This window comes from Chaetomium strumarium (genome assembly GCF_033439665.1).
Source record: "Chaetomium strumarium strain CBS 333.67 chromosome Unknown B0T15scaffold_7, whole genome shotgun sequence".
In the NCBI taxonomy this organism is placed as follows: Eukaryota; Fungi; Ascomycota; class Sordariomycetes; order Sordariales; family Chaetomiaceae; genus Chaetomium; species Chaetomium strumarium.
This window is the reverse complement of record NW_026944435.1, coordinates 1,123,187-1,146,897: the sequence shown is the minus strand read 5'-3', so window position 1 is coordinate 1,146,897 and position 23,711 is coordinate 1,123,187. Positions and strand designations below refer to the sequence as shown.

The 23,711-nt window shown below is 55.9% G+C and overlaps 11 protein-coding genes across 11 annotated transcripts; 7 read left to right on the top strand and 4 right to left on the bottom strand.

Annotated features, from left to right (window-relative positions):
- Positions 1 to 385: 385 nt before the first annotated feature.
- On the bottom strand, positions 386 to 1,562 carry B0T15DRAFT_298589 (ribosomal protein L39e). Its single transcript, XM_062863791.1, has 4 exons — positions 1,263 to 1,562; positions 1,007 to 1,107; positions 818 to 884; positions 386 to 490 (listed from the first exon to the last, which is right to left on the bottom strand). The coding sequence occupies exons 1-3, from the start codon at positions 1,266 to 1,268 to the stop codon at positions 836 to 838; spliced, it is 156 nt and encodes a 51-aa protein (XP_062718045.1). The 5' UTR covers positions 1,269 to 1,562; the 3' UTR covers positions 386 to 490; positions 818 to 835.
- On the top strand, positions 1,338 to 2,912 carry B0T15DRAFT_542451 (ADP-ribosylation factor family-domain-containing protein). Its single transcript, XM_062869920.1, has 4 exons — positions 1,338 to 1,899; positions 1,963 to 2,001; positions 2,054 to 2,461; positions 2,513 to 2,912. Exons 1-4 carry the CDS (start codon positions 1,825 to 1,827, stop codon positions 2,531 to 2,533), a joined length of 543 nt encoding a protein of 180 aa, XP_062718044.1. The 5' UTR covers positions 1,338 to 1,824; the 3' UTR covers positions 2,534 to 2,912.
- A 1,237-nt stretch (positions 2,913 to 4,149) lies between these two features.
- Positions 4,150 to 6,453, top strand: B0T15DRAFT_298571 (tRNA synthetases class II core domain (F)-domain-containing protein). The gene is made up of 8 exons (XM_062863790.1): positions 4,150 to 4,806; positions 4,864 to 5,177; positions 5,241 to 5,307; positions 5,369 to 5,589; positions 5,640 to 5,759; positions 5,812 to 5,961; positions 6,018 to 6,126; positions 6,207 to 6,453. The coding sequence occupies exons 1-8, from the start codon at positions 4,414 to 4,416 to the stop codon at positions 6,369 to 6,371; spliced, it is 1,539 nt and encodes a 512-aa protein (XP_062718043.1). The 5' UTR covers positions 4,150 to 4,413; the 3' UTR covers positions 6,372 to 6,453.
- A 787-nt stretch (positions 6,454 to 7,240) lies between these two features.
- On the top strand, positions 7,241 to 8,483 carry B0T15DRAFT_298740 (uncharacterized protein). The gene is made up of 2 exons (XM_062863793.1): positions 7,241 to 7,701; positions 7,775 to 8,483. Exons 1-2 carry the CDS (start codon positions 7,597 to 7,599, stop codon positions 8,012 to 8,014), a joined length of 345 nt encoding a protein of 114 aa, XP_062718042.1. The 5' UTR covers positions 7,241 to 7,596; the 3' UTR covers positions 8,015 to 8,483.
- A 317-nt stretch (positions 8,484 to 8,800) lies between these two features.
- Positions 8,801 to 9,602, top strand: B0T15DRAFT_487468 (tyrosine phosphatase-like protein; the record flags this gene model as incomplete). The annotated part of the gene is made up of 3 exons (XM_062866442.1): positions 8,801 to 9,008; positions 9,105 to 9,458; positions 9,514 to 9,602. The coding sequence occupies 3 exons, from the start codon at positions 8,801 to 8,803 to the stop codon at positions 9,600 to 9,602; spliced, it is 651 nt and encodes a 216-aa protein (XP_062718041.1).
- Positions 9,603 to 9,753: 151 nt separating this feature from the next.
- Positions 9,754 to 11,611, bottom strand: B0T15DRAFT_298876 (uncharacterized protein). Its single transcript, XM_062863794.1, has 5 exons — positions 11,583 to 11,611; positions 11,174 to 11,514; positions 10,947 to 11,104; positions 9,989 to 10,875; positions 9,754 to 9,934 (listed from the first exon to the last, which is right to left on the bottom strand). The coding sequence occupies exons 2-5, from the start codon at positions 11,213 to 11,215 to the stop codon at positions 9,810 to 9,812; spliced, it is 1,212 nt and encodes a 403-aa protein (XP_062718040.1). The 5' UTR covers positions 11,216 to 11,514; positions 11,583 to 11,611; the 3' UTR covers positions 9,754 to 9,809.
- A 32-nt stretch (positions 11,612 to 11,643) lies between these two features.
- B0T15DRAFT_422224 (Poly(A) polymerase central domain-containing protein) lies at positions 11,644 to 14,162 on the top strand. Its single transcript, XM_062865567.1, has 2 exons — positions 11,644 to 12,933; positions 12,993 to 14,162. Exons 1-2 carry the CDS (start codon positions 12,040 to 12,042, stop codon positions 14,037 to 14,039), a joined length of 1,941 nt encoding a protein of 646 aa, XP_062718039.1. The 5' UTR covers positions 11,644 to 12,039; the 3' UTR covers positions 14,040 to 14,162.
- B0T15DRAFT_542431 (tubulin domain-containing protein) lies at positions 14,163 to 16,647 on the bottom strand. The gene is made up of 5 exons (XM_062869919.1): positions 16,463 to 16,647; positions 16,171 to 16,373; positions 15,574 to 16,015; positions 14,879 to 15,441; positions 14,163 to 14,817 (listed from the first exon to the last, which is right to left on the bottom strand). Exons 1-5 carry the CDS (start codon positions 16,532 to 16,534, stop codon positions 14,547 to 14,549), a joined length of 1,551 nt encoding a protein of 516 aa, XP_062718038.1. The 5' UTR covers positions 16,535 to 16,647; the 3' UTR covers positions 14,163 to 14,546.
- A 458-nt stretch (positions 16,648 to 17,105) lies between these two features.
- On the bottom strand, positions 17,106 to 18,895 carry B0T15DRAFT_402914 (pyridine nucleotide-disulfide oxidoreductase-domain-containing protein; the record flags this gene model as incomplete). Its single annotated transcript, XM_062865181.1, has 2 exons — positions 17,106 to 18,484; positions 18,553 to 18,895. 2 exons carry the CDS (start codon positions 18,893 to 18,895, stop codon positions 17,106 to 17,108), a joined length of 1,722 nt encoding a protein of 573 aa, XP_062718037.1.
- A 613-nt stretch (positions 18,896 to 19,508) lies between these two features.
- B0T15DRAFT_298429 (uncharacterized protein) lies at positions 19,509 to 19,971 on the top strand. Its single transcript, XM_062863789.1, has one exon. It carries the CDS (start codon positions 19,694 to 19,696, stop codon positions 19,934 to 19,936), a length of 243 nt encoding a protein of 80 aa, XP_062718036.1. The 5' UTR covers positions 19,509 to 19,693; the 3' UTR covers positions 19,937 to 19,971.
- Positions 19,972 to 21,239: 1,268 nt separating this feature from the next.
- Positions 21,240 to 23,610, top strand: B0T15DRAFT_561977 (uncharacterized protein; the record flags this gene model as incomplete). The annotated part of the gene is made up of 2 exons (XM_062870565.1): positions 21,240 to 22,257; positions 22,316 to 23,610. 2 exons carry the CDS (start codon positions 21,240 to 21,242, stop codon positions 23,557 to 23,559), a joined length of 2,262 nt encoding a protein of 753 aa, XP_062718035.1. The 3' UTR covers positions 23,560 to 23,610.
- Between the last annotated feature and the right edge of the window lie 101 nt (positions 23,611 to 23,711).

Sequence of the window (23,711 nt, the reverse complement as noted above, 5' to 3'; positions counted from 1 at the left end):
GCGGAATAGGCATTGCTGTCCCATTATTAGATTCCGTTCCCCTGTACTTGCCCTGTGAGCATGATATGGACCATGGCCAGTGGTGAGGCGGCAGTTCTCCAACCTTAGCCTCGCTCGAGTTACGCACAACGAACGGTTTCTGGAGCAATCCCGAGGTTTCCCAACCGCCCAAACGGCCATCACGTCTAGCATAAATAAAAACTCCGTCATGGTGTCATCTTGGACCACCTACTGACACTCGAGCAGCAATGACGGCCTAGCCAACAGGGAATGCAGGCGTGGGTTCTTGTAGCAGTTGTCTGCGAGTTCCGATCTCAAGTCAGGTCCCAACACACAAGATATCTTTTGCCAATTTAGAACGGCAGCCACACGGAGTATTATGAGAGGATATGGACTACTCGTCTTCGCAAGGTCCACAAAATGCATATCTCATTCCGTTTTCCTCTTGACCCTCAAGTACCATAGCATACTCCGTTAAAAGTGAAACGAGCTTCCCCCATTTACTTCCCAGTCAAGTATGCGTAATAAAGAGAAACCCAGCCCGACGAAAATTTCACTGACTGCACACGCAGCTCCATGCCCTCTACCACTTGCATCCTTTCTTCTTCTCGTAGCGGCAGCTCCTGCTCTTGAGCTTCCCCCCCCGGAAGTGCTTGTCATGACTTCGTCTGCTCCTCATACTTGCGTTCACTAGCAGCAGGTGGAAAACGAAACCATCGGTCGCACTGACTCGAGAGTTCAGTTTATCGGGCCAGGTGGGGAATAACGGTGATTCGCCGTGTTGAGAATCGGGGCTTGTTCGTTTGGGTCGAATGAGGGAGGAAGAGGACGGCATTCAGAGGCCGAGGCGGGTCTTGCGCCAATGCCTCCGCTTGGCGTTGTACCTGTTCAAGCAGCTGTGTTAATACCTTTGTGTTCTCCTTGTCCACGGGACTTGTATCTCGTCGGCCAAAGCGGGTTGAAAAGTCGTCGTGCGTAATTCAGGTCATCTCGGGGACTTTCGTACCTAATGGTATTGCCAGTGCGGAGCCGAATCCATTGGGGAATGGGCCGGTTCTGCTTCTGGGCCTTGGCCAGCTTCTGCTTGACACGGAAAGTCTTGTGGCTCTGTTGTGAGAATCGCCTTGTTAGCCTCTGGATGTCATGCTGCCGTCCCCTTGATACCCCTCCTCTCGCTCCTGGAGGGATTATGTCGCCATCACTGCAATCGCGGTCGCATGCGACGGGATTTCTCAAATCCACCGGGGGGTGCCGTTACGTACCGGCATTTTGGCTGCGATGTCGAGGTTACCGAGTCAATGTCGATGTCGTGATGTTCCTAGGGTGGGTTGGATTCGAATATTTTGGTGTGGGCTTCGGAAAATGCGCACGCTAGGGCCAGAAATTGGAATGTGGCTGAGTCACGTGTCTGCCATGCGCTGTGGCTCGACGTGGACTCCACTGACTGTGGCTTTGTTTTCCCTGACTTAGCCCGGACCCACTGGGCATCTGCCAATCCTCCGACTCCGACAGGGGCCCGAACGCCTCGACCAAGCGGCGGCCTCTGATGAAGAATTCAAAGTTGCATTAAACTGGAAAGTTCTGCCAGTTATTAAGCAGTCAGGACCTCAGTAGAGCTTTCGAGCTTGTATTGGATCGCCCTGCCTTGATTTATATTATTGCGCGCTTGACGAGACCAAGGTTGCTGCCGGCTTTTCTGTTCTGCTTTCTCCCGAGTCGGTCGATTCGACCAACCAAGTCCGCGACCCTATCCCTCCGCGCGCCTCGCTGCCATAACTCCCGTAGCGGCAACATTCAGACGCCACCGGATACCGCGACATTACAATGGGTCAAAGCGTGTCTTGGTTGTCCAACTTGTTCTGGGCGAAGAAAGAGATCCGGATCCTCATCCTCGGCCTGGTTCGCGCTCCTCGTTGACCCTCCCGAGACACCCTACATTACTGACTGGGCTATGATCCTCAGGACAATGCTGGAAAGACAACACTCCTATACAGGCTCAAGGTGGGTTTCACGCTGCCGCAAGGCAAGGCGCAGTGTCTAACATGGAGTGTAGATCGGCGAAGTCGTAACAACGATACCGACGATCGGGTTCAACGTCGAGTCTGTCACATACGGGAAGCTCAACTTCAATGTCTGGGATCTGGGTGGGCAGACAAGCATTCGGCCGTACTGGAGGTGTTATTATGCGAACACGGCAGCTGTCATCTTCGTGGTGGACTCGACCGATATCGAGCGTCTACAGACGGCTGCCGATGAGCTTGCGGCCATGCTGAACGAAGAAGAACTGAAAGACGCAGCTCTCCTGGTGTTTGCGAACAAGCAGGATCAACCAGGGGCGAAGGGTGCGGCCGACATCTCACAAGCGCTCCGACTCGGTGAACTCAGGGACAGGAATTGGAGCATCATGGCGTGCAGTGCGGTGGAGGGTTCGGGGATCCAGGAAGGAATGGATTGGCTTTCGGTGAGTTTGGAGGCTTGATAGGCGCTTGCGGCCGAGTGCTAACCAGAACAGCAAACCGTATCACAGGATTGAAGGACGGTGCGGTTCCTGACTCGTGACATGTGGGCTTCTGTACATGATGGGTATGGCTCTTATATCATTCCGGCCTCTTGGGTACTGGGACAAGGCTGCCGACCTTGCGGCGTTTGGACGGCTATCCGCCTCGGCTCATGGACTGCACATCATGCGAAGGCGTAGGCTGCATCAGACGGGGTAGGACAGCGTTTCGGCACATGGATATACGAACTTTACAATTTTTAATGCATGAGACCCGGCACCGTACTGTTGGGCATTATTTTCGCAAGACTTCACATAACGTTACGGGAGCAAATCAATGTGTTTCTAAGTGGTTACGCAGATTTTGGGTATCTAGAGTAATGCTGCCATTGTTCGCCAGATCGTCCGCATAGGCATTGTGGTTCCCTCGATCTCATGGATGTTGAAGTGAAAACACAGCGCCACAGCTGGTAGATGAGCGCGGCGAAGGTCCTGGCAATGAAATACTATCCTTGATGAGAGAGTCCAATGGGACGTCTGTCGCCGGTCGGAAGACTGCAGCACTGCGATTTTAGCCCGGGGTTTTGCGCACCCAAGTGTGGTCAAGAAAGGGGTGGAAAGAATATGATCACCGATCCACTCTTAGATGATAGATCTGGCCACTACCCAGACGTCTTGTGAGCTTCTTTGCCCTTCATCCTATCCTCCTTGTTATCACTTTTACTAACGCCATGGTGCAAGAAATACGAGAGAGTGCCCAGTCATCTCGTGAATCGTGAATTCTGACAGGAATCCAACGGCTCTGCCGGCCAACATCAATCCACCGGCCACCTATAGTGTTAACCCAGAGTCAACTAGAGGCTGCTCCTCAAAAATTACCACCGGCTCGACCTTAGATCCCTGACCCCTGAGTTGTCCGCAGTGGTAGATGCTGTCCAAGATTTAATCACTTTTCGGTATGTAGACAATATCATTTGAAGCTGCCACAGAAACCCTTGCAGTCGAAGCACGTTTAGCTTGCCGCTTGAGATCCCTAAACGGACGAGATACCAAGGTTCGCGGGTAACGTACCCGAGCTCCACTCTTGGCCTCCTGTGACGGGGACAGCGGATCGAAGGCAAGTGCCGAAAGCGCTTCTTGTTGCTGGGCATGTATAAGATGTTGGGTCCTAATGCTCGAGAACAGAGGCTTTCGCGCTGGCAGCAATATTTACAGATCCTCCCATGACTGGGCGTAGCAGGAAGCTGACACCTGGAACAATGAGCCGATCGCCCGTTTACCAGAAACGGTATCTATTACAGCCACTGTCCAAGGGAGGGAATATGATAAGGCAGTACCATCAATACACTGCGAGAAAGCCAATTGACTACGCTACTAGTGCGGTCTGAGGAGTGGGATCTCTGGATCCTGAAGCTGCATTTGAATGTAAACCATTTTGTAAGAGCTGGCGACTTGTTGCTCTGGCTGTTAGTCCCCGACACCAAAAATCAAGCTTTTCGAACCACTCTGCACACAAGCTCACCATTCACTGAAACGCGCCCATGCGCTATCGTCTTTCAAGAGGGTTGACAATGGGACTTGGAGGGGTCGAACCAGCCATCGCTGTGACGGTTCAGTTCTCACGCTAATACTTTCTCAGCGTAAATGGGAATATAACAATTCCCAAACTTCAAATGGTGACAGTGCTCGAGAGAGGCATCCAGATCTAGCCAACGATATGTTTCTTGGACAACGCGATGAAACTTCGTTATAGAGGAAGGTTATGCATCTAGCGGTCTTTGACCCCGCCTAAAATTGATGCGACGGGCAAGTGGGTCTTGGGTTTAAACACCACTGCCCCGCGATTCTGCCGTCTGAGTCAACACTGGCAGTTCTCGAAGACGGTTACCGACCTTAGCAACACCACCTGGCACAACATGGCTCCGGCGGGTAGCAATCCGGCGGGGGACCTCACCTCGGACATCCTCCAGGCCCTGTCCAAAGCAGACCCGATTTCGTCCACCGAGACCTTCCCAGATGTCCCGTTCGAGTCAATCAAAGCCGCCCTCGACCGGCTTGCGTCCCGGTCTATGGTCGCCTACGAGCAGGTTGAGCGCGAGGAGGCTCTTCTGGAGCCCGAGGCCGAGGTGATTGTCAGCCATGGCAGCCATGAGGCCCGCGTCTTCGAGGCGGTGCGGCAGGCCATGGACGGCCTCTCGATCCAGGATCTGGAGAGCAAGATCGGGGACAAGACGGTGACGAAGGTGGGCCAGGGCAAGGCGTTCAAGGAGAAGTGGATCAAGAAGGATGGCGCAAAGCTCGTTGCATTAGTGAGCCGTCTTACTTCAAGATCTTGCTGGAGATCCGAGCATTGACGCCCATTGCAGGTCGACTCCATCAACGATGTGACCCGGGAGCAGTTGAAGGTGATTCAGGAAAAGCGCACGCACGATGCCAAGATCATTGCCGACCTGAAGAAGCGCAAGCTGCTGAAGATGCAGAAAGTCATCTCCTTCAGGATAAGCAAGGGTCCTAAGTTTGCGCTGGAGATGGTGAAGGAAGAGACAGACCTGACGGCCGAGATGCTGGCATCCGGCTCTTGGAAGACGGCAACCTTCAAACCCTACAACTTCAATGCCCTGGGCGCCGATCAGCACGCTGGCGCTTTGCACCCCCTAAACAAGGTGCGGCAGGAGTTCAGGTTAGTTTTCGTCCAAGCATGCTTCCGGTCAAAGGTCTCTGATCGCTGAACTATTTTGGCAAGGCAAATCTTCTTCGAAATGGGCTTCACGGAGATGCCTACAAACCAGTTCGTCGAGTCGGGGTTCTGGGTATGTGGTTACGGTTTCTACTCGGGGCCCGGCTAGACTGCTAACTTTGGGGTTGGGATAGAATTTCGATGCTCTCTTCGTGCCCCAGCAACATCCTGCGCGCGACCTCCAAGACACCTTCTATGTCTCAGACCCGCCGAAGGCAGGCAGGCCCGCGCCGGTGTCTGCGGACGATAAGCAGGATTACGAGGCGTATTTCCAGAACGTGAGACAGGTCCACGAATCCGGGAAATATGGGTCTATCGGGTATCGGTACCCCTGGTCCGAGGATGAATCGCTGCGGTGGGTAACCATGTGCCCAGTCTCTGATGTCTTTGGCTGACTCGAGCCAGACTCGTCTTGCGGACACACACGACTTCCGTCTCGGCGGCCATGTTGCATAAGCTGGCAGGGCACAAGCAGGATGGGCGTGTCCGTCCAGCTCGGTATTTCTCGATCGACCGCGTCTTCAGGTAAGAATAACGATGAAACCAGCCCAGGATGGCGATGCTCACAGTTGCCCAGGAATGAGACGGTCGATGCTACCCATCTCTGCGAGTTCCACCAGGTGGAAGGCGTCATTGCCGATTACGGGCTGACGTTGGGGGGTCTGATGGAGTTCATGGAGATGTTCTTCGGGGCGATGGGCGTTACCGACCTCCGCTTCAAGCCGGCGTGAGTAGATTCCAAGGAGCATCTGGGACGCGCAGGTGTTAACTCTTGTCTCGCAGGTACAATCCATACACCGAGCCAAGTATGGAGATTTTCTCGTACCACAAGGGACTCAACAAGCTCATCGAGATCGGCAACTCAGGCATCTTCAGGCCAGAAATGCTGGAGGTATGTGTTTCTGACCGTAAAAGGACTGAGCAGGAACCGAAAGGACTGAGCAGGAACCGAAAGACTAACATAGACCATAGGCTATGGGTCTGCCCAAGGATATGAGGGTGTTCGGTTTCGGCTTGAGCTTGGAGAGACCAACCATGATCAAATATGGCATTTCGAACATACGCGAGCTACTCGGCCACCAGGTCGATCTCAACTTCATCCAAAAGAATCCAGCAGTGCGGCTAGACAAGGACTAGATAGACGGAGATACCAACAGACGAAGCGTTCGACGCTACCGCACACTTGCTTACCAGACTGCGTGACTAACCTTTGGGGCCTTGGGCTCTAGGTCCAATCCAAAGATCAGTCTGAAACGTCAGTAAGCACGGCGATGCTTATTTATGAACCACCGTAAGATGCATGAGGACCTATCAAGAAGCGGGGTCGTCCCGGACCCTGCTGCCTCCTCTGGTTGAGCGGGATTCGGTATCGCCGCCTATTGCGGTGAGAATCAGGAGGCCATGGTACGCTGCTATGATCTATCGCGGTCACGGGAGCTGTACACAGCAAGAGTGTAGTCGCCTGTTTGCGAACCACATTCCCCGCTGTGTGTGTGGTTCGCACGACGTTACATCCCAAGCTAGTTTCTGTGCCGTATCCCGGCTAATGATGGGGGAGGCGGGACCGGAATGCATGCAGCCCTATAGGGTGGATGAGACGTTTCCCCGTTCCACAAGCGGCGCAGTGGTGTCCTCAACTGGTGCGTCCAGCTCGCCAGACGGATCTACACGTGGACAGAGAAAGGTGGACCGGATCGCCGTCATGACGGTTGACGCCGGGGATCCTGGGGCGGCACTGGGCAAAATGCCCAGACTTGGGGGAACGCCCAGATGAGCAAAACTCAACAATCGAACGGAAAAGGCGGCGAGTCTACCTATGGATGCATAGTTCCTCTTCCCTCATCGGTTAGGTCACAGATACCTGTCGTAGGTACTTGTACCAGGAAAGTTAGGTACTCTGTAGGGAATGGTACGTACATACTAAGGTACAAATACCCGTGGACCTGTAGGACTTTTGCGACCTTGCCGGGTCCTGCTGCCTGCTGCTTCTCTGGTATTGCCTTCTGTCAGCCTTTCGGACCTGCTCTTCCCCTCCTTTTATCTATTCGATTCCCCCTCCCTCCCTACTACTACTTCCCTGCTACTACTTCCCTGTACTCACATACTCCCCTCCCATCTCAGGCACACCCTGCACTTTAAAAAGTCCGGGTCGCACCGTTGGTGGTGGCAGTGCAAACCTTCTCGCCCAACCATCGTCTGAGTTCGCCCCTAGATCTTCCCGAAAGTGCTCGATTAGTGCTTTCATCAGATCCGGATCGGTAGCAACGGTCCCTGGATCTTGCAGCACGGCCGCTCGGTTAGCCGTCTTATTAAAGCCCCTGCCCACTAGCCCAACTCTCTCAGCAGCCTCCTACCTACTTCGATGGACGCTTCCTCTCGCGTGCCTGCTCCACCCCCGCTCGACATTGGGCCCGTCAGGGCTGCTACCAACCCTGTCAAAGGGACGCCCAAGTCCCCAGAGAGCGCGGTATGCCCCTAGTGTTCGGTTTCTCACGCCAGAGCTGAAACATTGGTGGAAGGCTAACTAACATGTGTCCCAGAAATCCGGCACCTTCTCAGGCGGCGACTGCTACGCCTCGCCCACGTCCATCTCTACTTCTTCACCCTTGCTGTGGGGACGGAAGGACAGCAGCAGTCCCGGCGCCCAAGCAGCGAAGAGACCACCTCTCGTTCCGCCTAGGAAGGTGAACGCCCACAGCTACTGTGGCCGGCACTCGGATGAGTTCTTGTTTGGTGGCAAGGGGCTGGGAGATCTTTGGCGGGCTGTTACGAAGAAGTAAACGTGCGCGGGGCGGCGAAGCCATGTGGGATCAGATCGGTTTTCCGGTTTGGAGCTTGTTTACGTACTCCCGTGGCACTGCAGGGCAGTGACTGGAGATGTCACACCGGGAACGGGTGAAGGGAGTAAGGCATATAATGGATGGAACGGAGTTTCGGGAAGTCACAGGACTTGGGTCGACAAAGATTGATATCCCATGGGTTAGGATCCTGACCGTCCTGACATTTGATGTAGATGACGAATTGTCGCGCTTGCACTTGCCGCTTAGGTAGTAGTACCTAGCTTACCGCCTCAGGACCCAATGGCCTGAGTCCTTCTGTCGATTGTAAGCCGCCTGCTACACAGATCCAACTCAGAATCCACGGCGCCGGGCAGGGCACATGGAATTTCTAAGGTTGAGGGAGAGCTCGTGGACAGCCTCCCGTCATCATCCTTGGAAAGAAACCTAGCCTGAGCTAGAGGTAAGGTAGCGGCCCAGCGTGCCGGCCGGACATATCTCCACAGCACCTGCCTCCTTCAAAATTAGCGCTAATTGTGGGCTGGGATCCCCTGTAACAGCGACTGAGAGCGGTTAGCTGGAGCAACCCGCCCGCGGGCGCCGACGGGTTGGGCCGTCCGAACAGGGGCCGGAACTTCCAGGTTGGAAAATGCCGTCGCCTCAACAATTTTTTTGGTTTCACCTGTGAACCTGCAGGCGGCCTTCAGCTCAACACCTCATAAGGTAGCCCAGCATTGAGTCCTGGCGTTGCTCTCGACAGACACCGGCATATTAGCGACAGACAACGCAATGGCCAAACCCAACGGCTCCGGCCCCAAAAAGGCCTACCTCATCCTCTACAATGCCGCCTCCGCCATTGCTTGGGCCACCATCCTCGGGCGGGTGGTCGCGGTGCTGGGCTATAAGGGCGCACCGTTCTTCGTGCCGCTGGTGGTCGACAACTTTACACGCATCACGCAGACGTGTGCGATCATGGAGATCCTGCATGCTCTCACGGGTGCGTCTATTCATCTACCGGCACCGCCCGTCTTCGGCCCCCTCCCCCACTTTTCTTTCCCCGAAGCTGACCCATATTTATCGAGCGGGCTCGCAGGCGTCGTCCCAGCCCCCGTCTTCACAACCTCCATGCAGGTCGCCAGCCGGCTCTTCCTGATGTGGGCGGTCTGCTGGCCGTTCCCGCAGCTCAACACCAGCGCGTGGTACTCGTCGATGCTGTGCGCCTGGAGCCTGACCGAGGTGATGCGGTATTCCTACTTTGCGCTGAAGCAGGTCGAGGCCGTCCCCGGGTGGCTGCACTGGCTGCGGTACAGCGCGTTCCTGATTTTGTATCCGGTCGGCATCAGCAGCGAGGTGGCTATGGCGCTGCGGGCGATTGTTGGGCCTGCATCGAGCCTGGCACCTTGGTACCCCTACGCGCTCGCGGCGGTGGTGTTGTCGTATATTCCGGGTGAGCTACGAAGAAGTGAAGTCGGAAAGAGCCGGGCTAACATAAGTATGTCTAGGCTCGGTCATTCTGTATGGCCACATGTTAAAGCAGCGGAGGAAGTACCTCGGAGTCGGCAGGTCCGCGGCGCAGAAGAAGACACAATAGATGCTTCCATGCAGGGCAATGGCAGCTGCCCCAAGTCTCCTGGTTATTGCGGAGCTTGGTGGCGGTCCGGCGTTTTGAGCATGCTTTATTACTGAAACGGGCACCCGGAACAGACATAGAAAACCCGTCAGGGGAAGGTTATCATAACGCGTAATGTCTATGGCATGAACAGAACCGCCGCTCCCAAAGGAAAGCATATTGATACCCTCATGAGCGGATCTCATCAGCCGAACTACTCTCGTACCAGTCATTGCGAAGCCAACTTGCGATCATGTCCCTCGCCTCGTTCGCCAGCTTCTGATAATCCGGATTCTCGCTCGGTTCAAACATAGCTGCAAGCTGTCAGTTTCACAGTTTCGGACGCCCGTGTTGGCAAGGATACTCACAAACATGAGCCCCGATCTCGTCCGTGGCTTTGTCATTCACCGCTGGCCGCCAATCCCCGGCCTGATCCCGTTGCGGCACGACACAAAACGTCCGCTCACTCCCCAGGATCGTCTTGACGGTGCTGACCTGCCTCGACCCCGCCGCCTGACCCAGACGCGTGTACAAGTTCCCGAACCCAACGCCCAACTCCCTATTCATCCTCACCATATATGCCACGCGTCGCCGCAGCTCCTCCTTACGCGCCAAGCACCCGACGAAAGACAGATGCGATGTTACCCAGCCCAGCCCCTGGCTGATTTGTTCTCTGTTAAGGTACGCCGCCGCTCCGCCTGCCGCTACGGCGCCGATCGCTCCCGCAGCCATGGCGATGGAACCCCAACTTCCCCAGCCGCCGTTCTTGCTCGCCGCTGCCGGCGCCTCCTTCCCTTTCCCCCTGTCGGCGTTTCCGGTTCCCTGCTGTGGAGGCGGAAGCGCACCGGCGACCTTCGCATTTGCAGTCGTCTTCGCAGGGTTCGCCCCGCCCCAGAGACTCGCCAGCCCGCTTAGCTGGGCAATGGCAGTTGATGCGGCGGCGTAGTGCGATTCTGCGCCGTGGGCAACGACTCCCGGCGAGATGCCGAGGAAAGGTGTGTCGAAGGCCAGGACGCCCTGGATGTAGGGGAACATGAGTGTGTTGGGGGGAGGAGGCATGTCAGTGGAGGATTTGGTCGGGTTGTCTTCATCAACGCTGTTGTGGATGGGATGCTCGGATGAGATGCGGATGGCGGTCTCGGCTGCGACAATCCCGCCCATGGAATGCCCGACTAGGATTACGCGAACCGAAGGGTCGATGGTCGGCGACGGGGTGCCGGCCGCTACTTCGAGATCTATTACCTTGTTGAGGAGCCTGTTGTCGGTCCTGTCTTAGCAATGCCGGTGCGGGTGAACGGGAGGGGGGAGTATAAACTGGCTGCCTACCAGTCGCTGAATCGTGTCACGCATTCGCCGAGCTCACCCCGAGTTTCGTACTTGGGGTAGACCACGGCTTGGACGTCTACCTTGGGCAGAGCCCCCGCAAGCAGCTTGCGCAGATGCTCGACGAAGGCATAGTTCTTGCCAAAGGTCGATTCATCCCCCTAGTCTATTGTTAACCCTCCTCCGAAGGACCGCAAAGGTTTGATTCCAGCCTGAACCTGGGTACGCACCTTGAAGCCGTGGATGAAGCAGAGCAGTATTGTTTTCCTCATTGTTCGTCCCCATTGGAGGCTCCGGTAGGGATCGTTGCAGGCCGAATTGCGCCGGTGGTAATCCCAGCCGCATTGGAAGGGTTGAGTTCCCTGGCTGACCTGGCTTGACGGGATGTGGGGGGTCTGGTTTTCATGTGATACAATCTGAGCGTTAGTCTACAGTAGGTACTCTACCTTAACTGTGCTAACGCTGTCCTGTATCGAACCGCAGCGCGTTCACACATGGAAATTCGGCATGAGGCTAGCTATACAGAATTCCAGTATATTGGATCCAAGTAGCCTATATGATGCTCGTAAATCTATTCAGTTATTCCGTTACGTTAGAGCCGCGCATTCCTCTATACACAGTTAACTAGGTAGTACCTACTACGCTAAGATATTATGCTTGGACAGTGCGAACGTTATGAACTACCTTAGGTACGTAGTACCTCTGTGGTAAGGGAGCAATACGGCGACACATTCGAGGCCCGTGCACTGCCACAGACGCGCCAATCCGATCTCACCTCAGAGGCTCAGCTGCCTTTGATCTATCTCTCTGTTTGTTTGCAGGCGAGGTCTTCAGCTCTTGTGGCGGTCATTCCGAGTGCCCATTTCTTAATTTAACGCCTCACTTTTGTCGCTGTCGCCATCTCCATGCCATGACTTGAATGCTGTGAGGGTGGTGCCCTTTCTCTGCTCCTACTTTTTTTTTCGAATTTCGAGTTCCCATTCCTTCTCTACGCCTTTTCTCACACCACGCGCACTCATTTCGGAGAGGTTACGTCCCATCACACCTGCCTCTAGCAAACGCGTAATCGAACTTCAAGCTACGCTCGGCGTTCACCATGTCGGAACGATTCTACGGCGTGACGCCGCCCATTTCGACGGCACTGCCGACCGAGCGAGAGAAACAGCTGAATAGAGCGCTGCACGAGGAGCTGCGAGCGCAAGGCACTTTTGAATCCCCAGCCGAGACCGAAAAGAGAAAGGAGGTTCTCCGTCAGCTTGAGAGGATTACGAATGCTTTCGTGCAGAGGGCAGCGCAAGAAAAGGAGCCCAAGAACACCTTCCTCATCCGCGATGCTATTGGCAGGGTTTTTACATACGGAAGTTACCGCCTCGGTGTGTACGGGCCTGGCTCCGATATGGACACCCTCGTGGTCGCCCCGAAGTATGTCACGGTAGATCAGTACTTCCGCCTCTTCCCCGAGTTGCTTGTCGAGATGGCGCCGCCCGGTGCCATCACGGATCTTACCCCGGTGCCGGAGGCCTTCGTGCCAATCATCAAGTTTGAGTTCTCTGGCATCAGCATAGATCTTATCTTCTGCTCCATTCAGACACTCAAACAGTTGCCAGCCGACAAAAACTGGAGTCTAGCCGACAACAATCTACTACGCGGCCTGAGCGAGAACGAAGTGCGCTCGCTGAACGGAACGAGAGTGACGGATGAAATCCTGAGCCTTGTTCCTGAGCCGGCCACGTTCAAGCTCGCGCTGCGAGCCATCAAGCTTTGGGCGCAGCGGAAGGCCATCTACGCCAACATCATGGGCTACCCTGGAGGTGTCGCCTGGGCCATGCTCGTTGCTCGGGTATGCCAGCTGTATCCCAAGGCCACGAGTGCGGTTGTGGTGAACAAATTCTTCAACATCCTGCTTAAATGGCCGTGGCCTCTCCCGGTTCTTCTAAAGGACATCGAATACGGGTGCCCCGTCACGCGAGTGCCCGTGTGGAATCCCAAGGTGTGTTTTGCCCCCGGGCCCCGGTTGACGCTGATGCCTCTCTCACACAGACAGCATAGATCTATCCTAGCGATAGGAACCACAGGATGCCGATAATCACACCGTCTTACCCGTCGATGTGTGCTACGCACAACATTGGCAGGTCTTCCATGGCGGTGATCCAACAGGAGCTCGAGAAGGGAGCACAGGTAACAGAAGAGATCATGCTGGGTAGGCGACCATGGAAAGACCTCTTCACGAAGCATAACTTCTTCACTTCAGGCTTCCGGTATTACCTCACAGTGATCTCTGCCAGCAGAACCAAGAAGGCGCAGAACGCCTGGTCCGGGTTCATCGAGTCGAGGGTGCGCGTGCTGGTCAATAAGATCGAAATGCATCCCTCGATCGCTCTAGCACGGCCGTTCAACAAGGGCTATGACAGAGTTCACCGGTGCAAGAACGATGCCGAACTCGAGGAGGTAGTGTCAGCCGGCAGCCTTGCATACCTCTACAAGCCGCCCGCGGATGGCGACGAGCCGGTCAAGAAGGAGATCAAACAGGAGATCAAAAACGAAGATGGCGTATCGGTAAAGCAGGAAGACCCCGGAGTGAAGACCGAGGACGGCATGCGGATTAAGCGTGAGCATTCCGAAGAGGCCCAGCCACAAGCGACAGCGACAGCGACAACGAACATCAAGCCCGAGCCCGGCGCAGACGAAAGCGAGGTCAAGCTCGAGGAGATCCCGGAAATGAAGAAGGACGGACCCGAAGAAATGGAGATATACACAACTAACCACTACATCGGGCTGCAGCTGGACGAGAAGGCCAAGTCGCTTGACCTGTCGCGTGAAGTGAACGACTGGAAGGCCATGTGCACATCCAACGATATTTACGAGGAGGGGATTATGTTCTTGTCGATTCAGCACGTCAAGAACACGGCGCTGCCCGACGATGTGTTCGAGCCCGGCGAGGTGCGACCCCGGCCGGCCAAGAGGAGCCTTAAGCGAGTTGCATCCGAGGAGCCGAGTAAGCAGCAGCAACCTCCGTCCAAGAGGCAGGTTCATCTTCAGGGCACAGCGCCCGCCGCGCAGCAGCCTACTACGACGGCCACTGCGGCAGCTGGATAGGAGCCAGGGAGACCGAGTGAGGGCATATGGGATCGAACGTCGGTTGGACGAGCGGGAGTCCAGAAGGAGTTGGGGCGGGGGAAGGCCAAGCGATCGATTCGGGTGACTGGACATGTGCCAGATTCGCATGTGTATGGAATGTTGTAACTACCTTAGATCTTCCTAGACTAATAGACACTAGGTTTTGGGGGCACAAGCTGCCCCATTAAAGAAGCTGAGTTCTCCGCCCATCGCGCGTGTCGTGCTGGGTCCGTTGTCTGCAGACCATCCAGTGACAGCGGAACCGCGAAATGCACTCAAGAGCGATCCTAGGGCAAGTCAGGTGTGCCCAACCTGAGAGAAGCGTCTGGAGGTATAGTTGACAACGGCAACGCCCCAAATCCGGAATGATATATCGTGGTGCATGTCAATCGGCGCATCTTGCCATATATATCATAAGATGTTCGACGTTGCCCAAAACGTGACTTAGTCAAACAACTCAGGGAGTGACCATCCTGTGATTGCGTGTTAATCATCCTCACCGTCGTCACTCCCGCTCGACCATCCTTCGTGGTACTCGTCCGCCATCTCCATGAGCTCGTTCCCGAGGGTTTCACGGTCCTCCAGCCCAATAGAGCGGATCACGGTCGTCCGCAGCTGCTTCAGCCGGCTAGACACAGACGAATCCGTCGACAAGCTGGTCGTGATATCCAGAGCTCCCGTCAGTGCCTCGCCGTCATCGGCTCTAAATATCTCAGGGAAGCTATCCAGGACAGGGAATCTGAGAGGCGAGTTGTAGCTGTGTCTGGAGTCAGTTCTTGTCCTTTAGAAGTGTTCTCTCCATGACGGCTGTAACATACCTCTTGGTTACAGGCTCGTAAGCGCTCCGCCGCACACGCCGTCCTTGCTCGTCCATCTCCACTTCCTCGGCTTGCTCGGCTTCCTCGTCGCCGTACCCCCGCGAGGCAATCAGCTGGCTAAACACGCGTGGCCTGTCGAATCCGTTAGACCGGGAGTACAAGTCGAGCTGATCTGACGGCGTAAATCGGATATCAAGCTGCACGCCTTCCGAGAGCTGTTCCTCGGTCAGCCTCCTTTGCCTGGTGTCCTTCTGTGCGTTGGACTCAGAGCGGGCGAAGCTCATCTGCAGTCCGGCAACGCTCTGTTTCCCCATGGCATTCAGCACGTCGGCCATCCCGCCCATCGTCTCCCTTCTCGCCGCGTCCTTCAACCTCGACGGCAGCATTGCGCTCTCCACGGCCGCCGCCAGCAGCGCTGACGTATGCCACCGCGAAGCCGGGTCGAGCTGTATCCCAGCGCCAGGCAACCGTTCCGGCACAGCCAGCGGCACCACAACCGAAGCCTGCTTATATATCTCGGTAAGGGTCCTTGCCTTGTTGGCCAGCCTCAACAGCCGTTTGTCCTATATTCCCCCGCTTCCACCCCCGGATCAGTAAGACTTTTTCTCCCAAAACACAAAACAAGACACAACAAAACAAAACAAAACAAAACAAAAAAAAGAAAAGAAAGAAAAGAAAAGAAAAAAAAGACTCACCCTCGCAACACCGCCCATCCTCTCCTGCAGACCCCAAACCCACACGGGGACCTTCCCGTACTCATCCCTGACCCGCTCGACATAGCGGCTCGCAAAGCCGCCCCAGGCATCGTCAAACCCGGCAAACACCTGCACGCCCTGCATGTGGTCGGCCTCCTCGACAAACGGCCGCAGGTCGCGGTCGAGCAGGTCGTGCTCCCGGTCGAGCGCGGCGAACAGCTCCTCGCCGGCGGCGTGCCGCTCGAAGGGCGCGATCGACGAGTGCAGCTCGTGCTCGTGCAGCTGCACGACCGAGCGCGGGTGGAAGAAGACGCGGGCGTAGTCCGAGAAGAAGCGGACCGAGGACGGCGTCGGCCGCGGCGGGGGCAGCCCCGCGTTGAGGGACTGCGTGTAGGCCGATTCTGGGAGGGCGGGGGCGCGGTGGATTGTTGTTGCGCCGTGCCTGGTAGTTATTAATATTTAGTATTTTCTTTACATATATACATATATATATATAATAAAAAGATCATGCGGACGGTTGAAGAAAGGGAGAGAAAGAGCAGCGAAGGGAAAAGGAGATCGTGGTTCACAGTGAAAAACAAACGAAAAAAACCATACCAGAGGGCTTGAGGAGGAGACGACTCCTCGTTGACGTCGTAGAGCGCGTTGATCTTGCGGAGGGTGCCAAAGGCGCCCTTCAGGTCGTAGATGACGGTGCGCGGCATGAAGGTCTCGGTGCCGTCGGGGGTGAGCCCCGGGCGGAAGTGGATGTCATGGTCGATGGGAGACTCTTGGTCTTCCGAGTAGGTGAAATAGGATTCCTGTTATTCATTCTCAATATCGTTCATTGGCCGCGAGCATGAGGGATCTGTTTAAGTTGAGGGGACATGAGGAATGAAACGTAACGTACCTGGGTGTTCCAGAAATGAGTGGCCAGGTAGTTACTCTGCTGGCCCAACTGAAGTGTGATGATTTCATGCATATTTGACAAATGTGAGGAATATGAGTGTTACCAGGCGTGACAACCTCATCATCGCCGATTCGGTTCAAGTTGTTCACACCTGAAGTGGATGCATTGGGATGAATGGGCTAGATTCACGCATTCAACCCTAACCCCTATTGGCGTCATTGACCCTACTCTAACTTGAAGTCTGTAACTTGTTCCCAGGTTGCCATTAACAAGAATAAAAGCTTAGAGGTCCATTTGACATTGCCTAACAGTATATATACCCGGAATCCCCGAATCTGCCTAGAACGTATGTACTAAGCGGCAGTGTTGAAGCACAAGGAGCGAACAGGGGACGCCTAACCAACGAGTCCCCGGAGACATGCAAGTCAACTCAACAAAACAACACCCGCCATGAACTTTTTGCCCTTGTCTATCGTACCAACCCGGTCTAGCCCTCAGTCTAAGTATCTCCAGTTCCCAGACTCCATAACATCCACCGCAACAAACAAAGGAGATCAGAGAATACAGTCCTGCTTATTACATCTTAACCCCAAACAGCAAGCAAATGCCGCTGTCACATACGTCCCTCCCGAACACACCGAGTTTACTCGCGCGAGAGATCGCGACCAAACACCTTCGACTTCAGCCAGTCGTTGATGACTAGAAGACGGTTGCGCGTGCTGAAGCACATGCTGAGGTAGGCGCTGCGCCAGAAGAGGAAGGTCAGGCTGCCCGCAGCCGCGATGTTGCCGTTGAACCACGTCACGTCGGCGACGGCCTTCTCGCTGCCGATGTAGGCCAGGCTGCCCTGGTGGCTGTAGTGGAAGGGCTTGACATCCTTGATGCGCCGCAGCTGGCGCTCGTACTCCTCGATCTGCCGCGAGATCTCGGCCGAGTTGCCCGGCTGCAGGTTCAGCGACGAGCTGAGCTCGCGCACCTTCTCCTCGAGCGCCTCGGTCTTGGCCATGTTGTTGAACAGACGCGCCAGGAAGTTGCCCTCCTGGCTGGCCACTTGGGCCGTCGGCGCATACCCGGCCACGGCGCAGTCGCCGACGGCCCAGATGTCGCGTGTGCCCTGCACGACCAGGTACTCGTTCACGGCGAGGCCGCGGCGCGAGTTCTTTTGTGCGGGAATTTTGTCCATCAGGTCCTTGACCACGGGGCGCACGGCATTGCCCGTCGCCCAGACCAGCAGGCCATAAGGGAAGACGACCGTCTCCTTCTTGCCGTCGGGACGCGTCACCTCGGCCTCGACCGTCTTGTCGGTGACCTTCTTGACCACTGTCTTGGTCTGGATGTTGATCTTCTCCTCCTTGAAGGTGCTCTCCGTGTACTCGATCAGCTGCTTGGAGAACATGGGCAGCACGCTGGGGAGCGCCTCGATCAGCGTCACGCGGAAGCGGTCGCTGATTTCCGGGACCAGCTTCTTGATGTCCTGCTCGAAGAAGTCTTGCAGCTCACCGGCAAACTCGACACCCGTCGGGCCGCCTCCCACCACAACCATGTGCAGGAGACGGTCAATCTCCTCGGCCGACTGGTCTTTGAAGGCCGCCGTCTCGACGCAGTCCATGATCCTCTTTCGGATCTTCTGCGCATCGCCAATCTCCTTGAGGAAGCACGAGTGCTCGCGGACGCCGGGGATGCCGAACGTCGCGTTTTCAGCACCCACGCCGATCACCAGCATGTCGTATGGTACCTCGGTCTCGATGATGTCACCCCTGATTTCCGAGGTGTCGAAGATGCGCACCACCTTGCGCTCAGGGTCAATAGCGCTCGCCTCGGCCTCGTAGAACCTAACGCGGCCCTTCTTCTGCCGGAGGATGGTCCGCACCGGCTCCATGATGGACCGGTGCTCGATCGTGCCGTTTGTGCATGACGGGAGGAGCGGCGTGAAGAGGAAGTAGTTGCGCGGCGAGATGACGATCACGTTGTAGTTCTCGGTGTCAAGGCGCTTGAGCAGCGAAACGGAGCCCCAACCGGTCCCTGTTGCGACGGGTCAGTGAGGGGCCGACTACGGCGCGCGCGCGGGGAGCGGTAGGACAAGGTCTTACCAAGGATGACAAGGGTCTTCTTGGACGGGTCGGGGTCGACCTGAGGCTCTGGGTGCCGGTCCTGGTAGACGCCGTAGCCGATGTAACCGACGCCGGCGAGGGCCGAGAGATATCCGAGCCGCCACGTCCACCTCAAGACCCGGAAGCGCGACCTCCTGGGAGGCGGGACCGGCGCGGCATCGTTCGTATAGAGGCGCCGAAACTGCCGCACCGCGGGTCGCGCAGACACAATCCGGCGCGACGTTTGCAGGTACAGTCTGGGCACGGCCTGCGAGTTCTGCAGCAGCACGGCGCCCGTCTGGGGCACCGCGAGCTTGCTCAGAGCTCTTGACGAGGGCGCCATGGGCTCAATTGGCGAGCACGGGAGGCAGGGTAGAGCGGAGAGGGTCTCGAGGAAAGGGCCGTTGTCTGTACAAGGCAAACAATAACGATGAAGAGAAGGGAGAGGCGCTGAGCAGAAAAGTCTCGAGGATTTTGCGTGGAGTATCCGTAAGCGGCGCAAATCTGATATTCGGTGACTAAGATAAGAGCTGGGAGCTTCCCTGGCCCCTGTCATTTTTACTCTTTTTCTCATGGTTGAATCCCGCCAAAGGCGCTCTTGTCCGATTCGACCGCTTGTTGGCTTCTTGTGATGCATCCACTCAAGAGCCGAGTTTGCCCCCCACGCAAGCCCCACCAGCGCTCCCGCAAAGGGCTCCTTGATGACGAAAGAGGTTCTGGACCAAAGGTTTTGCGCCTTTATTATAAACCTCCACTTCCACAACAACGACATATCACTCACTATCTGCCACGCTTCGAGTACGCTTCGAAGGGATGTAGCCGTAGACAATGGAGCTTTTTATGTCTGACACACGGTTACTGAATGAGAGACAATCGTAAACATGTCTTCCGCTAGAGACGCAGCACCGCTCTCCAGCCTCGACCAGGGTGCGCACTTTCCTTCTGACCGCAACGGCCAATCGCCGAACGAAGCGTCACTTCCTCTCGTGCGATGCCAACCTCTAAGCTAACTCTCTTCGTTCCGTTCTCTCACACATACCTCGCTTATCTGTTAACCTAAGCCCTGTCTTCCGGCTTTTCGCGAGGGCCATCGTTTTCTGCGGGACCAACCTCCTGAGTACTCGGGCCCCGGTCTGTCTGTATGTATGTATGCACCGGAGTTAAGCTTGTCTTGGCATGTGGTTTGCTTCCTCTCCTAGTGTACATACAATCGCCGGGAACTTGCCGAGTCGATCAATATGTGCCAGTTCGGCACACCTCGGCAAGACACCGATGTATATACAGTAGGCGCGCAGATGCTCAGCCGGGGCCGAGCCGGCCGAGGCCCGAAGACCCGGGGCAATCCCGTCGTTCGCGGTGGGAGTCTAGCTCGACATCAGAGTAACTTGATCCAGCAGCAGCTCACAAAACCAGGACACATCTGACGTGCTAGCTCATTCACACAAGATCTGGCTTTACCCATATAAGGACATAAGCATTCCTGCCACGCGCGATAGTGATTCGACAGATTCAAGTGGTGAGAATGCGGGCGCGGCAACGACAGCGGTTTGATCTATGAACGATCTGCAGAAGACAGTTCTCGTTGGCATGCGACAACCCTCACTTCCACAGCGTGGTGTCGGGGTTCTCATAGAAGTGAACACAACTGCTGTGTGTGACGGTGCCATCCTTGGTTCGGCTCTGCTGCGCTGAAACGTCTCTTCAATGGCTGAGACGTCGAACCCCCTGTTCTCTTGTGCTCCCCGCGTACGGAACACTGCACTCGATGTCTCGGTTCCAAAATTCCAAGACAATTTAGCGTTGGCCTGTGCGGTCTTGCAGCTTGGCCCTGGTACGCGAACTGGGTGCCATCTTGATCAGATCCCGCCGGGACGTCTCCAGTAGAGGCTGTACGAGCAGAGGCTTTTCGATCATCCCAATACCTGCCGTGGCGTACAGTTCATCACAGCTTTATGGCTCATCGCTCAAAATGCTCGCCATGTTCCTAAGTCCGCCCCAACCGGTACTGAGGACTTAATCAGAACTCGGCTCCGTTCTCTGCTTCCGCCCGGGTCCCTGCAGATATCATTAGCCATAATGGGATGCTTGACACGGGAATCAGGAACCCTGAGGCGTCTCCGGCTCGTGGATCTCATCGGGGGAAGATGCGGCTGAATTCATATTCCCGCGAGTCGTCCCCAGTCCCTGCTTCGGCGCGGCTGCATCCGCTGGTAGTCCCATCATCGATCCCACCCCTGACGCACTCGACGGCTGGGGCTTGGGCCCGTCCATCATGCAAGGCATGCGGCAAGTCGACGGGCATCTCAAGCAAGGCCTGGGTTAGAGAGTGCCGATACCTGTCTGTCGTGACGCCTTTTTCCCTTTCTCCCTCCCGTCTGTGCGTTATCCTCTCATGTCATTTCACTCCGTAGGGCCGGCTTCCCGCTCTTCCCGCATTCTTTCTTCTTCTATGTGCGTATTGTCCTTCGAGGCTATATACTTCTTCTGTAATATATTTCATCTGTTCAGTCATCCATTCCCCTGTTGTGTCACGACCACCTTAGTACTCGTCGGTTTCGAGGTAGTCTCGACCTGGGAAGACGGGAAACGGAACCCATGCTTCGCAGGTTGCTACTTGGCTGGGTGCCCTATTACCCGATTGATGATTTGAAGCTGTGGATGACTCTAGGATGCCAGGGGATGATGAAATGGCACCTCTAAGCAGTCGGTCAGGACATAGTCGACGACGATGGGCGAATGATGCCGCCCGACTACCCCCACCAAACCCGCTTAATGCCCGTCAGGACAGAGGAAGCGAGGACGCAGATAATGGCGGCCGCCGTTTCCGGTTTGGCAAGAATAATGGCAACAATGACGGGAATGATGACGGTGATGGAGAAGGAAGAAGCGGCGGTATTGTCGGCGGTGGCGGGAGAGGGAGGGGAAGGTTTGGAGACAATGGCCGAGGCAACGACGACGGGGACGGAAATGAGAATGGCGCTGACGATGCCAATGGCGACTCTGATGGGGGCGGCAACCGCAACAGTGATAGCAAAGGAGGCAGCGAGAAGGATGGCAACGGTGACGACAGCGATACCCGCAGGGAGGACGGGGGATCCGGCAGAGGAAATAGAAGGATAGGAGATGGGTTTGGCTTCGGTTTTGGGTTTGGGAGGGGCAAAAACGACGGTGATGGATCAGGCAACACCAACGCCGCACCAGACAACTCAGTCAACTCCACGGAAACGTCTCCTCCACCGCCACCAACATCCGCACCTTCGACTTCGACTTCACCGCAAACCACAGCATCAACAGAAACCACGCCACCTTCAACAACGGTGCCTGCCCAGACAACCGCCGAGATAACCAGTACCTCCTCCAACCCCGGTGTCATCTTGCTCCAACCCGCGGTAACGGCTTCGGCCACATCCGAGGTGAATGAGAATCCGACCGTTACCGCCTTCATTCCTTTGATAACACCGAGCGCTGTAGCGGACTCAACAAACCTGTCGGGTGCCGGGGAGGAAGAAGTCGAGTCCCCCAATGCGTCCTCAAGCGTTGAGCCATCCGTTTCAGGGGGGGCTACTACGACTAAAAGACCATTCTTCACTCCAGGCGGCGGAAGAGGCTTCAATAACCGTAACGGCACCAGCAACCGCGTTGGGCCACCACAGGTCGGCATGGACCGGACGGCTGAGCGTGTATTGATCTCGGTTGGCTCAATAGGTATGCAATTCCTTACGATGTCGATACGGAATCTCCCCATGACTTACATGACCATTAGGGGGTTTCATTTTGGTGTGCTTTATCGTCTGGATGGTCTGGCGAACAATGAGGAAGTCGAGGAAGGACGGGGACATCCACGGCTCTGGTACATTTCCGAGAGATGTTCCCTCTAAAATTCCATTCTTCAGACGGAGGGCCTGGCAGAGCTTGGGCGAGTCTACGACCACCCAATCTCGGCCACCAAGCTACCCCGAGAAAGCCAGCATCTCTGTCATTCCGCCAGGGGAAGGTGTCTTTGGCTCGGAGAAAGTTCAGCAGCCGGAACCAGCGGCCCAACCATGGCCTCTAAATACCCCTAACGTCCAGTTGCCGCTTAATAACGCATACCAGCTGCCAGCTCTCGACCCCGAAAGCATGTACAGCACCGGGAATCCCCTCAAGATCAATACAGCCCTGACTGACAGCCCCGTGTACTCCCACCAAGCCCAAGGCTCCTTCAGCTCCACGAACGCAGCACACTTCGGGACGCTATGGACGGGCCATAGCAACAACCCAGATGACATTCTTCAAAACAGTGTCTCGCCCGTCTCGTATTACAACAGTCAGAGCATTCCAACCCAGCAATTCACCGCGCCATATCCGATCTACCGTCAACCCAGTCGAACCCTAACTGACGTATCCTCCCTCTCGTCAGGCTTCGGAGACGGTGACTTCATCATGGCCACCATAGACTCCGACAATAAGAACAACGACAATAATAACATCATCATCACCCCTCCGCAACCAACCGCCGCGGCTCCTCATCCCTACACTGCCCGCTTTTCATGGATGTCGCAGCCGCAGTCCCAGCAGCAGCAGCATAATCTCGAACAAGAACCACGACCAGAACCAGGCCAGAGAAGAAGAAGAAGAAGAAGTAGCAACCGAACTCTCCAACTCCAAAGAAGCTCCACAGTCTACACGCAAGCGAGCGAGGACCAGCCCGCGCGCTTCCGGAGCGTCGCCTCCTGGGTGAACCAGCAGACGGGGCGGATCCAGCGCGCTCAGCAGCGCCATCGACCGCCGTCATCGCCATTATCGCCATCACAAGGTGACAATGCTACTAGCAGTAGTACAGATAAAGCAGTGGTGTTGTTGCAGGGGCAGGGGCAGGGGCAGGGGCAGGGGCAGGTGCCAGGCAACCCGGGGATTCCGGGGATCCCTAATCTGCCGCCGGAGGAGCCGAGTTTTGGGATGATGATGGATGATGAGGAGAGGCCTAGGAAGGTGGAGAGTGTTGTTGGGAAGATTGTCTTAAGGTAGGGTGTGGGTGAGTGGGTGTGTGTTTTGCGGAGTAGGAGTCGGAAGGATACCTACCTACCTTGAAAGGGGGGAAGAGAGGGGAGGGCGCCCGGGTCATGAGGGTTAGATAGATGCATGGTAACGAGGTGTATTGTAAAGCCTGGTGCTTATGA